General features: G+C 58.2%; 7 protein-coding genes across 7 annotated transcripts; 2 read left to right on the plus strand and 5 right to left on the minus strand.

Annotated features, from left to right (window-relative positions):
* Positions 1–163: 163 nt before the first annotated feature.
* On the minus strand, positions 164–943 carry BDZ90DRAFT_228785 (hypothetical protein; the record flags this gene model as incomplete). Its single annotated transcript, XM_025504838.1, has 1 exon — positions 164–943. The coding sequence occupies one exon, from the start codon at positions 941–943 to the stop codon at positions 164–166; it is 780 nt and encodes a 259-aa protein (XP_025359177.1).
* Positions 944–1600: 657 nt separating this feature from the next.
* BDZ90DRAFT_269030 (hypothetical protein) lies at positions 1601–2242 on the plus strand (the record flags this gene model as incomplete). Its single annotated transcript, XM_025508731.1, has 1 exon — positions 1601–2242. The coding sequence occupies one exon, from the start codon at positions 1601–1603 to the stop codon at positions 2216–2218; it is 618 nt and encodes a 205-aa protein (XP_025359178.1). The 3' UTR covers positions 2219–2242.
* An 821-nt stretch (positions 2243–3063) lies between these two features.
* BDZ90DRAFT_228787 (hypothetical protein) lies at positions 3064–3669 on the minus strand (the record flags this gene model as incomplete). Its single annotated transcript, XM_025504839.1, has 2 exons — positions 3064–3389; positions 3426–3669. The coding sequence occupies 2 exons, from the start codon at positions 3667–3669 to the stop codon at positions 3064–3066; spliced, it is 570 nt and encodes a 189-aa protein (XP_025359179.1).
* A 218-nt stretch (positions 3670–3887) lies between these two features.
* On the plus strand, positions 3888–5074 carry BDZ90DRAFT_100078 (hypothetical protein). Its single transcript, XM_025503143.1, has 2 exons — positions 3888–4552; positions 4643–5074. The coding sequence occupies exons 1-2, from the start codon at positions 3983–3985 to the stop codon at positions 4991–4993; spliced, it is 921 nt and encodes a 306-aa protein (XP_025359180.1). The 5' UTR covers positions 3888–3982; the 3' UTR covers positions 4994–5074.
* Positions 4885–5942, minus strand: BDZ90DRAFT_100274 (hypothetical protein). Its single transcript, XM_025503146.1, has one exon. It carries the CDS (start codon positions 5693–5695, stop codon positions 5156–5158), a length of 540 nt encoding a protein of 179 aa, XP_025359181.1. The 5' UTR covers positions 5696–5942; the 3' UTR covers positions 4885–5155.
* Positions 5943–6239: 297 nt separating this feature from the next.
* BDZ90DRAFT_100193 (hypothetical protein) lies at positions 6240–7394 on the minus strand. Its single transcript, XM_025503145.1, has one exon. It carries the CDS (start codon positions 7037–7039, stop codon positions 6368–6370), a length of 672 nt encoding a protein of 223 aa, XP_025359182.1. The 5' UTR covers positions 7040–7394; the 3' UTR covers positions 6240–6367.
* BDZ90DRAFT_100184 (hypothetical protein) lies at positions 6849–10263 on the minus strand. Its single transcript, XM_025503144.1, has 2 exons — positions 6996–10263; positions 6849–6885 (listed from the first exon to the last, which is right to left on the minus strand). The coding sequence occupies exon 1, from the start codon at positions 10126–10128 to the stop codon at positions 7108–7110; it is 3021 nt and encodes a 1006-aa protein (XP_025359183.1). The 5' UTR covers positions 10129–10263; the 3' UTR covers positions 6849–6885; positions 6996–7107.
* Between the last annotated feature and the right edge of the window lie 188 nt (positions 10264–10451).

A 10451-nucleotide genomic window follows, 5' to 3' on the forward strand; every position in this document is an offset into this window, starting at 1 on the left:
AGTGAAAGGAGATATCAGACGCCGCGGTCTCGACCTGCGTCTCATTACTGGCTCGCACAAAGTACTGTAGAGAGCGCAGCTGTTATTGAATCCACTGGTCTCACTCAGCGCCCATCGAACCTCCTTCGCCTCCTTTGAGACGCCCAAACCCAGGTAGGCGCTTTCAACCTCCCTCCTTCCGACGTTTGTTCGCGGGCTCCAACGTCCCTGATCCCGTCGTTTGCGCATTCTTCCCATCCTTTGTCTCATCGAGCGAGTGTTTCAGATTGTCGCTGGTCTCTTTCGGTGGTGCAGTCGTCTCCAATCCCCTGAGTAAGGGTGCTGGGTTGTCCTGCAACTCAGCGGCGCTGTCCTTGTCCTGCGCTGAGGTTGTCGGTGTCGAGCTCGCGCCATTTCCCGGATGACTCGGGTTGTCGTTGCTCCCACTGCTGCTGCCGTTGACACTGAATTCATCCGGCGTGCTCGGCTCTTCCAGCCTTTCGATTCTTTGAAGCGCCTTCTTCAAGTTGCCGGCGAGTTCACCCACCTTGCGCACCAGCTCGGGTACGCGCAAGTCATATGTCTGGCGCAGGCCGTCAACTTTGTAGTCGAACTCCTCCTGTTGCTGCCTCAACTGATCAACCTCGTACTCAAGACCCTCGAAGTCATCCACGGCCATGCTGAGCTGATCTTTGAGGTCCTTGTTGAGCTCCTTCTCCTCTTCGAGCGCAGTGATGCGCTGCTCAACCGATGTGCCGACTGAGCTCGATGAAGACGAAGATTGCGACGATTGAGGATCTTCTGCCTTGATGAGCTGGGTTTGAAGATGAACGACATCCTTTCGAAGCTTCATTATTTCGTCGTCCTTAGCCCGCAGCTGATCCTTCAGCTCGTTCGTGACTTTGAGAGCGGAGAATCCTGCGCCGCGAATCTTATCCAAGTGGGCAGCGCAAGGGGAAGGCATGCTGGTGCTGGCTCGCGGGGGCGACGAAGAATGAGGAGAGTTCTGCAGCAGGGAGCATATTCAGCGCTTACGTGTCAGTCTTGGCTCACCGAGCAGCGCCACACTCACCGCAGCCTCCACTACGTTGCTTTCCCGCCGCTGATCCTTCTGACTCCTTGCGGCGTGATGCTGCGTGCTCTTCAAACAGGCGCGGAAGACGCAAAGCTTTTGCTCGGCACAGTTAGACTTAAGATGATGTGGTGGTACGGTACGGAAGTCAGGTCGTCCGCCGAGTTGCGCAGCCCCTTCGTTGAATCGCAAAGAGCGGGAGGCGGATGTAGGCGGCAAGGAATGTGCACGAGCTTGCCCACCGCCTCCTCCAATGTACTGCCGCCTTTGGCGCGCTCACAAGTTTCCTTGCTTGCCACCACTCGACCCATCTTTCGTCCCCTATTCTGACCCCTTGAGACACCACGGACGGGCCTGCTATCAAGGTCAGGCAGAGGTTTCGGCTGAGAGAGAAGTCAGACAAGCGCTGGTGAGCCTGATGCTGGAGGCGAGATATCTCGACCAAGCAGCAGGCCGCTCACTGACACAGCTGCGCCTGTCTCTTGTATGCAGGTCCTGGCTCTTGATCATCATCACTCGAGGAAAATAGGGGTCTTCCAGGATTGCACCATGACGGACCACGACAATCCAATCAGTGCGCTGGTCGAGGCGAACAGGGCAGCTGTCAAAGCGATCGAGAATCTCACTCAGCTACTGTCGGACAAGGACGCCGACTGCTCGGACCTCCAGGGCGAGATCAGCAAGCTCAAAGGCCAGCTCGAAGCGATGAAGCAGCCGACGTCAGTAGCCGCAGCAGGCGCTCCCACACAGCATGATCAAATAGTCGAGACGCAGCAAGCCATCTCCGCCAGATCGAGCGACGCGGGCACCGTAGATGCTAAGGCCGCCAATGAGCAGCTCAAGAAGGAGCTGGCTGACCTCAAGGTAGAGCTCAAGAAATTTCAAAAGCGCGAGGATGAGCTCTACAATATTCTTGATGAGGCGTATATGAGCAATGATCGGCTCGAGGAAAAGCTCGCTCTATCCGACAAGTGTATCACAGAGCTTCGAGAGCTAGGATCACGCTTCCAACAGATTCTCCAGGGCTGCTCTCCTTCTCATGGCGCCGAAGCAGCACAGCAATCCGCAACCGTCTCCCCCAACACGCCGGTACGCGTCAACAAGATGACAGGAGCAGCACCTGCTGAAGGCGTTGGCGATGCGCGCAAGCGCCCTCGCCAGCAGTGAGCAGGACCCCTGAAGTCATGCAGAGCAGATTGATTGTGGTCAATGATGGCTAGGCGTAGGAGGGAGGGCAGGACGGAAGGTCAGCAACAGCGCATACAGCATGCGCAAGCCGCTGGGGCATTTTCCTTTCATCACGGCAGTGGTCAGAGGCCCTCTCTCCCCACCATCCTCTTCCCATGCACCGGGAATGACAGCCATTCCCCTCGCGAGCCGAACTAGTCTGGTGCGAAATGAGGATGCAAGCAGTCCGCGGTCTCTTGCCCTGGTTCACGCGGCTGCTCTCGAATGTGATAGGTAAAAATTGTTTGACAGACCAAAAGTAGCTGAGTATGCTGTGTTTACATTGATTGTCGATCACGATGGCGCACAGAGGCTCTGCTCTGCTCTCTCCTGGCTTGCTGGCTACTGCTGGTTCGTTGCCTCTCCCAGTCCCAAGTGGTACCTGCTGCGCAGCGGCTTCATCCTCGCCTGTCGACTTGCTTACGATTCCATGAGTGGACGCCGCGACTGACCATGTCAACACGATTCGCCATGTCGCTTGTATCGGTGTCACTGCGCTGCGCTGCATCTCGAGAGGCGTAGAGGTAAAGGGTCAGGCAAGTTAAATGAGCGCGCCACGCGACTTGAAGCGCGACGCGATGCGGGGTTGAGATCTGCGCATGCAGGAACGCGGAGAGCCTTCGCGCTTGAGAGAAGGCTTTGCGCTCGCACCAGCAGTCTTTGTGAGCGTTGCTTTCGAAGGCAGTGCCTAGAGTGGTATACATTGACGAGTGTCAGACCTGCTCGACGATGTGATTGTGCATGACAATGATCAGGCCGCTCTGCTGGTAGGCAGGTCGCGGCTCTTATTCTGTCTTCCTCGGACGCTTCCTCGAAGCATCGTCCCCAGCCTGCGCCGAAGAGGACTGTGCGCTTGAAGCCAGCTTCGTGGTAGTCGTCTTGGTCGTCGTCGATGCTGGTGCAGGAAGCTTTCGGATACCCTCATCCTTCTTCTCCGCCAAGCGCAGCCTCCTCTCCAGCTCCTTGTTCCTCTCCAGCGTCTTCTGCAGCAGACTCTCTCGCACATCGATGCCTGCCATTATAGTGGCCATCTCGTTCTGATGCCTTTTCTCCGCATTCCTCATTGCGTCTTGAAGCTTCCATTTCTCATGTGCCTGATCATCCCAGTGCACTTGTCAATAATCGTGGAATTCAAACTCATCTTTACACTTCGTCTTGAAAAGCTCGTTGAACCTCCGTAGCATCGCCCGCACCGTCGCTCTACCGTCCTTTGTTTCGGCATCCTGTCGAAGACCTTCAATCTCGGCTTCGTTCTCCTCGATGTCAAGTTCCAGGTGCCCGATCTCTGCATTCTTCTTGTAAAGCAAGAGGTTAACCCGCCTGGCGATTTCGTTGCCTACTTCCTGCGCTTCGGGCAGCATTGCTATATCAGGATATGGTTCGCTGGGCATTGTTGAGAGGGTGTCGTAAGCTGCTGCGTAATAATGTGAGTACGTCTGAGGTGAAGGAGGCAACCAAGAATGAGGAAAAGTGATCGTAAAGACACGACAAGGAGATAGAGAGCGCGTCGCGATGGGAAATCTCAGTCCAAGTCTCAGCGGAAGGACCATCCGGAAAAATGTCTCGTCTTGGCCCGCGTTTGCCGGTTCATTGCGTGACAACGGAAACGCTTCTCTTCTTGCATCCATCGCTACACATCTCGATGAGGTGACCATCCTACTTTACTGTACACGCTGCAAGCTCGGGCATTTTGTACAAGTCACCATGCCGTCGCCGACCAGCAAGGAGGACATTCCTCTGCCCGATGACAAGCAATTCGCAGCTGCTCCTTCTTCTTCGCCGGCATCCACCCTCCCGACCTCCCGTCCCCAACGATTTCCCTCCTGGCGTCAAATGGATGCGACCCTCGATCACACCTCCTCCCTCCTCCCTCTGACACTCCTCGCCCTCCTCACCGGTCTCATAGATGGACTGCTGTACAGTCGCACATCCGTATGGATCGGCTTTCAAACGGGCAATATCGTCCAGTTCAGCATGGGGGTCGCCTCCTTCATATATGCGCCCTATCATCCAGTCCCAGCAGATGAGGGACTACTGACAGGGCTGAGAGCAATCTCATTCGTCAGCTTCTTCACGGCGTCGTGGGTCGGGAGTTTGGCTGCACGGCAAGGAGGCAAGGGGAGGGGGAGAAAAAGATGGTTCCTCATAGCTAGCTCGGTGGTACAAGCGCTACTCCTCTTTGGGGCTGCTGGGATCCTTTGGAGCAAGCAAGAGGGGGAAGAGGTGACGTACCGCTGGTTTGGGCCGGTGATCATGCTGGTCGCCCTGAGCATGGTGAGTGCGGCGCAAAGCGGCGCGGCTTATCGGCCGACAACCTATGCTCTTGTAAGCTAACAGCCATGCTTTACTTGCCTTACCCCGCAGGGCCTCCAATCAATCCTCTCCTCTGGTCTCTCCTCGCCCATCTTCTCCACCTCAGTAGCATACACTGCCACGCTCACCCAACTGGCATCAGACCCGCACCTATTCACACCGCGCCTCTCCTTTCTGTGCTCTTCACCGGCGAAAGCGGCAGAGGTCAAGGGGAGAGACCTGCGCATCCTGGCTCTCGCTGCTCTTGCGTTGGGAGGAGGGGTGAGCCAATCGCTCCTCATCAGCGATGCGGGGCTAAGAGGAGGCTTGACTGTCGCAGCGGGACTCAAAGTGCTTCTAGGGGCACTGTGGCTGATACCGAGGGGTGAGGGGGAGAAGAAGAGGGAAGAGACGAGGCCGTAAAAGCGCGGTGGAGTAGCATCTCAGTAGACGATACCCATTAGGTCGGGCAGGCAGGCCTCATTGTACAGTACGCGACAAGTCGCAATGGCATCGCATTCCGCAAACCTGCCAGGAAAAGTGCTCTGCCCTGCTCTCGCGGCATCTATGGTATCCTGTCCGCTCTCACCTTCCTCTTCCTCCTTCTGCACCTCCTGACCGAGGCAGCCAACCTACTCTCCACTGCCCCGCACCAGCTCCAAAGCTCCTCCTCTCCTCAGGCAGGAAGACCTGCGTGCTCACCTCCAGAAAGGCCATTAGCCGCAAGCAGAGGGAGTGCGGCAGCACGAGGGTTTCGAAGTGATTCGGGGACGAAAAGGATGACGAGGATGTCGTGTCCGGCGCTGAGCTGTTGAGAGGGCGGTAGAGAATCTTGCACGCCTCCATCACTAGCTCCTCCGCGCCTCCGAAGGGCTTTGAGTAACCTTCCTGACCAGGCGGCCGAACAATCAATCGTCTTGCCACCTCTTCACACTCCTCCCTCTGCAAATCCATGCTCAGCCCCAAACGAGGCTGAAAGAACCAGAGGATGGCGTGCTGTCTTTCCCTCTCTGCTGCTCTGCCGGCTGCGTCGTCTTCGTCGTGCTCCTCTCCTTCGCCGGGCCCAGCCTCCTCTGTGAGGACGAAGTGACGAACGGCATTTGCGTCCGCCATCCTCTCCAGCATTTGCGCCACGATGGGCAGGAGCGAGTCAACCACCCACGCCCTGCCTCCTTGTGAGGTTGAGGAGGGCAGGCAGATGGCGTGCTTATCGAGTCGGATGGAGCAATTCGAGAGCCCTCTTGCCACTCGGCCGCCATCGTCGGAGCTATGACCGTTGTAGGGGATGATGTGCCCCACAGGGGTCCCGCACTTCGAGCAAACACAGCGCGACCGCTTCGAGCCGCTCAGGCGTGCGCGCTTGTGCTGGCCATTGTCGCGCTCGTGCGTCTGGTCCTCGTCGTGACTGTGGCCATGAGAGCAGGCATGACCATTCCTGCCGTATTCTCTGCCCTGCGTGGACGAATTTGTTGAGGCCTGCTTGGGAACAATGAAGAAGTGTCAGATTGTCGCTCCCGGTAGTGACCTGCCCCACCATCCATCTCGAGCGAGGGGCGGTGTTTCTGAAAATCGAGAGAAAGTGCCAGCCACAGACGCGAGCCAAGGCTCGCCCTGCAGCGTCAATGTAGGACAACGAGTATCGGCCGATCATAATTGAGCCCTTGGAGATTACCAGGCAGGAGAAGGGTAGCCAGAGCCCGCAACCGTGCTGACGCTTCTCGCACGAGCAGCGGAAGCTGTCGCGCAAGACGAGCCAGCAAAGTAGCGGGTGACGCCAGCCTATCCTGCAAGCAATCTCTATGGGCCGTCGATAGGTTCGAGGCAGGCCGAAGCCCGATCCGAGTCGACGTCGACCTTCTTTGTGTCCATAACTCCATGCCAGGCACGTTTACGACGGATCATGCCACATCTCTTGTCGCCTTTACTCACCTCTTGCAGGTCAATGATCGCCCCGTCGGGAACGGCACTGGTGTCCCACGCCACCCATGCATCCCCAACTCTGCCCTCTCCCGCCGCAATCCTTCGTCCCTCTTCGAGCCCCTCTCGGCCTTGCGTTACGCTGACGTTCAATCGCTGATCACCATGGCACATCCAGCTGTCGATGAGCTCCTCCCAGTGCTCGGAAGGCATAGCTATGAACTTGGCGGATGGTGGGGGGATGAGGAGAGGCTGGAGGCAGGTGCTGCAGTTTAATGAGGGGGGTAGAGTAGTGGAAAGATGCGAGTGGGAGAGATACGCGTGCGAGGTAGGAATTGGCAGGGTGCTGGGCGCAGCGGTGCGAGTCTCGGCGCGCAGCTTGACCGTGTTGAGGATGGAGACGCTGAGATCGCCGCTCTGGTTTGGACAGAGCTGGCAAGGCATACGCAGACTTTGCTGCTCCCTCTCCCCATCAGCTGTGTCGAGCGTGACCACCACGTCGAATGGCGGCTGAATCTGCCAATTCGCTGCTCCAACTCCCTCGCCCAGCATAGCAACGAGCGTAACAATCCCTAGCTGCACCTGCGTCTCGGCGATGTACCCGCGGAGAAGGCTGCTGCTCACAGTACCGGCACCGCCTTGCGATGTTGCTGATGTTGATGGCTCTGCACCTGCGTCTGATCCTGCCCGCGATCCTGCCTCGGCGTGGTCGCTGCCATGTCGTTCTGATTGGGGGACGGAGCCATCGACCCCACTTCTACCTTGCCCGCCCCCTGTTGAAAATCCTGCTCCTCTCCTTCTCCCCTCTTCGCCGCCATGGTAGCAGCCATCGCCTCCTTCTGCTGCTGAGCAAAGACTCCCTCGCGGCCGGACCGCTCCGAGGAAGCGGAGCTGGGAGGAGCACGAATTGTCTTCATATCGTCACTCTTCTGCGCTCCCCCGGATGACACTTGAGAGCTCGCTGACATTGGAGGGCTTTTCGCCGGAACGGCTGGTCCAGCCCAATCTGCGGGTGAGGACAAGGTAGCAGGAGCAGTTTTGAAGCTAGCAGGCGACGCGACCGCCACTGCGAGCCCACTGCCAAGGCGACGGTCATGCGAAGATCGCATGACTGCTTCCTGATCCGCGAAGCGGGACTTGGATGAGCTGGCTGCGAGGAGCTCGAAGAGGGCGGCTCCTTCTGCCTCTTCTTCGCGTGGGTTAAGCGAGCGCATTGAAGCGCCCGAGGCATCGTGGGAGCGGAGACCACCACTACCTGAGGATGAGCTGCCGGAGCGAGTGTCGAGCCAGCCGCTGGAGTGCGCAGCGGCCTCCATCGCCATCGGCAGCGTGCCAAGCGCTGGGCTGGCTGCGGCAGACACGCTCGCCTTCTCCTTCTCCTTCTCCCTCGCCTTGGACTTGCTACTCCTGCGAATGCTACCCAAGTGCACCCCGCTAGACAGCTTGCGCAGTACGCTCGACCTCATCCCGGAGTTTGCCCCCTTCTCATGTCTAGAGTCCCTGCTACTTGGTGAGGGCATCGCGCCGATGTTCTCCTTGCTCTTCGCGCCCTGCCCTGGAGGGAGAGGAGGGGCACAGCGCTGGTCGTCCAGTCTCTTTCCGCTGGCGGCTAGACGGTCGATGAGCTCTTGCAGGGTCACGTCACGACTACGACTCTGATGCAGTGAGGGGGTGGCATTTGCTCGCTGGTCGTTGAGCTGCGGCGCATTTGCGTAGGCCCGTTCGAGAGACTTCTGGAGGCGCAGACCCTCGCACGAGGAGTGAGATAGAGAAGAGGTAGCCGCCGCGTCCTCGCTGGTGCTCAGCTGGGAGTCTGGGCGCCCGATGAGACCCGTCTTCTTGAGGATGCTTCGAGGAGGGGAGGAAGACCCCAGCCTGTCCTTGCCGCCACTGCTGCCTTGGCCTTCTCTGCCGTTCTTCTCGTCATACCCGTACGATGGAAGGATCCCCCGGCTTTGATAGTCGCGAATCTGAGCATCCGTCGCGCCTACTTCGCGCCGCCTGTCGTGCTCCGAGTAGGAGGGAGGCATGGATTGGGTTCCCGTTCCATTGGAGCTCACAGAGGTGCGCAGGCTTCCTGTGGAAGGCTTACGCTGCAGAGACCCCGCAGTTGCACCTCCACGCCTCGACTGCTGGAGTGACCGCCTGACTCGTGTAGCATCCGCAGCCAACATGTCCGAAGGATCCGCGTTGGAGGAGCTGGACGTGCTATCTTTCCTGCTGCGGGTGCGATGCGGACTCATTGCCCCTCCAGCATCGCGCATGGACTGAGAGGCTCTGCGACTAGCTACGAGATCCCGTGTTAGACCGAGAATGTGCCCCACATGCGACCAGGCTTCTGGATCTGCTGTTGCTGCCAGGTGCCGAGAGTCGACAACTATGGAGGACGTGTAGGAGGAGGCGGTTGCAAGGGATGAAGTGGAGGAGCGAGCGCCTTGCATTGAACCGTACCCGTCGCCGAAGCGACGAGGGAAGGAGGCAACACCACCGTCGTGCGATGAGATGAGCGGGCTTGAGCCTAATCGACGTTGTGGCAGCGGGCATCTGGCGGCCAGCGAGGCGATGAGCCGGTGCAACGTCGCGAAAACGTTGGGCTCCGAGGAAGTTTCTGCAAAGGGGTCGCGAAGCTCGTGTGACGGGCTTGAGGAGATAGTCGAGGAGCTGCGCTGCCTGACGGGTGGGAGAGCTTGCAGCCTCGCAGCTTCGACTGCTGCTGGATCTGAAGCTGGGCGAACCCTGTCAAGGGAAAGCAGTAGGTCTCCCAATGCTGTCGCCAAGTTGACTCCATCTCCGCCTGACCCTTGGGAGCCTACAACGAGGGCTTCGGATGAAAGCGAGTCGAGCAAGCTGTTCAGCCGCTTGAAGCCTTCTTCACGTTGTGAGGCTGCTGTCTCTTGGCTGGAAAGCTCGGTGACTGCCGATACGAGCACGTCGATGAGGTGGGCATAGGCTTCCGATCCTTCTCTGATCGTTGACTGCATCTCTTGTAGCAGCGTCTGGAGCGCCAGGAGAGCAGCCGCCTGAGTAGCTAGGATGAGGCCAGCAAAGTCGTTACGAGACATTACGATGGCTCCATTGTCCTCGCTCGAGGATGGCTCGGCAACGTCTGCCAGTTCTTCAAGAATCTCCTCTTCCTCTTCTTCCTGGCCTGCTCCATGCTGCTCGTCGTCGTCGTCGATCGTCTCCATCTCCTCTGCATCAGGGTCTGCATCGCGGCTCGCCTGGCTGAAACTGCTCCTCGCTGCTGTATGAGCGTCTACTGACATGGACGAGATGGAGACTCTGTCACTGGAAAGCCTGCTCATTGGCTCCTCGATGCTCCTCCTGCCCGCTTCTGACATCCTTGGGCTGTTGGAGATGAGACGATCCTCTGGTTCATGAGTTGGAACAGAGGGCAGGATGAAAGTCGCATTGCCTGTCGAGGCGTCTATCTGCGTCCTGGCCCGGAAGTGTGGTGATGGAGGCAGAGGCGGAGTGCCCAGGCGCAGATTAGTGCGGATGGGAGATGGAGGAATGGCGATTGTGATCGATGGTTGACGTCGAATGGTCTTGGCTGGCGCTGCTGAGACTGACGCAGACGTAGACGCTTCGGTCTCAGGCGCAGCATTGGTCTCGGGCGCAACTGCTTCGAGCGTTGCCATATTGGTTGAGTGTTGCTGCGTATGCTTTGCTGATGATGAATGTGACGGCGATCGCAATGCTGGTAATGCTTCAATGAATCGGGGAGAAGGTTCGAATGATGAGGGCGTCGATCCTCAAGCGTTCGAGGGTTGATGAGGATGAAGATGGGCAACTGCCGGCAAGGCTGTGCGCGCGAATGGCGCGAGGTGACGCCGACCTCGATGCGCTAATGTTCGATATTCTCGCAGGTGGTATTGACGTTCTCCTCTGTCTATCGTCGCCAATATTCCTCAGCGTCTGCCCTTCTGGATTGTGGTGATGGTTGGGAGAGCAAGAGTCAAAA

Source organism: Jaminaea rosea (assembly GCF_003144245.1).
Source record: "Jaminaea rosea strain MCA 5214 unplaced genomic scaffold BDZ90scaffold_19, whole genome shotgun sequence".
NCBI classification, from domain to species: domain Eukaryota; kingdom Fungi; phylum Basidiomycota; class Exobasidiomycetes; order Microstromatales; genus Jaminaea; species Jaminaea rosea.

What these genes read in the sequence shown, in the direction of transcription:
- BDZ90DRAFT_100078 (XM_025503143.1), top strand. Translation starts at nt 3,983, where the DNA reads ATGCCGTCGCCGACCAGCAAGGAGGACATTCCTCTGCCCGATGACAAG. An exon ending in TGCTGGTCGCCCTGAGCATG is followed by an intron (nt 4,553 to 4,642) that starts GTGAGTGCGGCG and finishes CTTACCCCGCAG; the next exon opens with GGCCTCCAATCAATCCTCTC.
- BDZ90DRAFT_100184 (XM_025503144.1), bottom strand. Translation starts at nt 10,128, where the DNA reads ATGGCAACGCTCGAAGCAGTTGCGCCCGAGACCAATGCTGCGCCTGAG.
- BDZ90DRAFT_100274 (XM_025503146.1), bottom strand. Translation starts at nt 5,695, where the DNA reads ATGCTGGAGAGGATGGCGGACGCAAATGCCGTTCGTCACTTCGTCCTC.
- BDZ90DRAFT_100193 (XM_025503145.1), bottom strand. Translation starts at nt 7,039, where the DNA reads ATGCTGGGCGAGGGAGTTGGAGCAGCGAATTGGCAGATTCAGCCGCCA.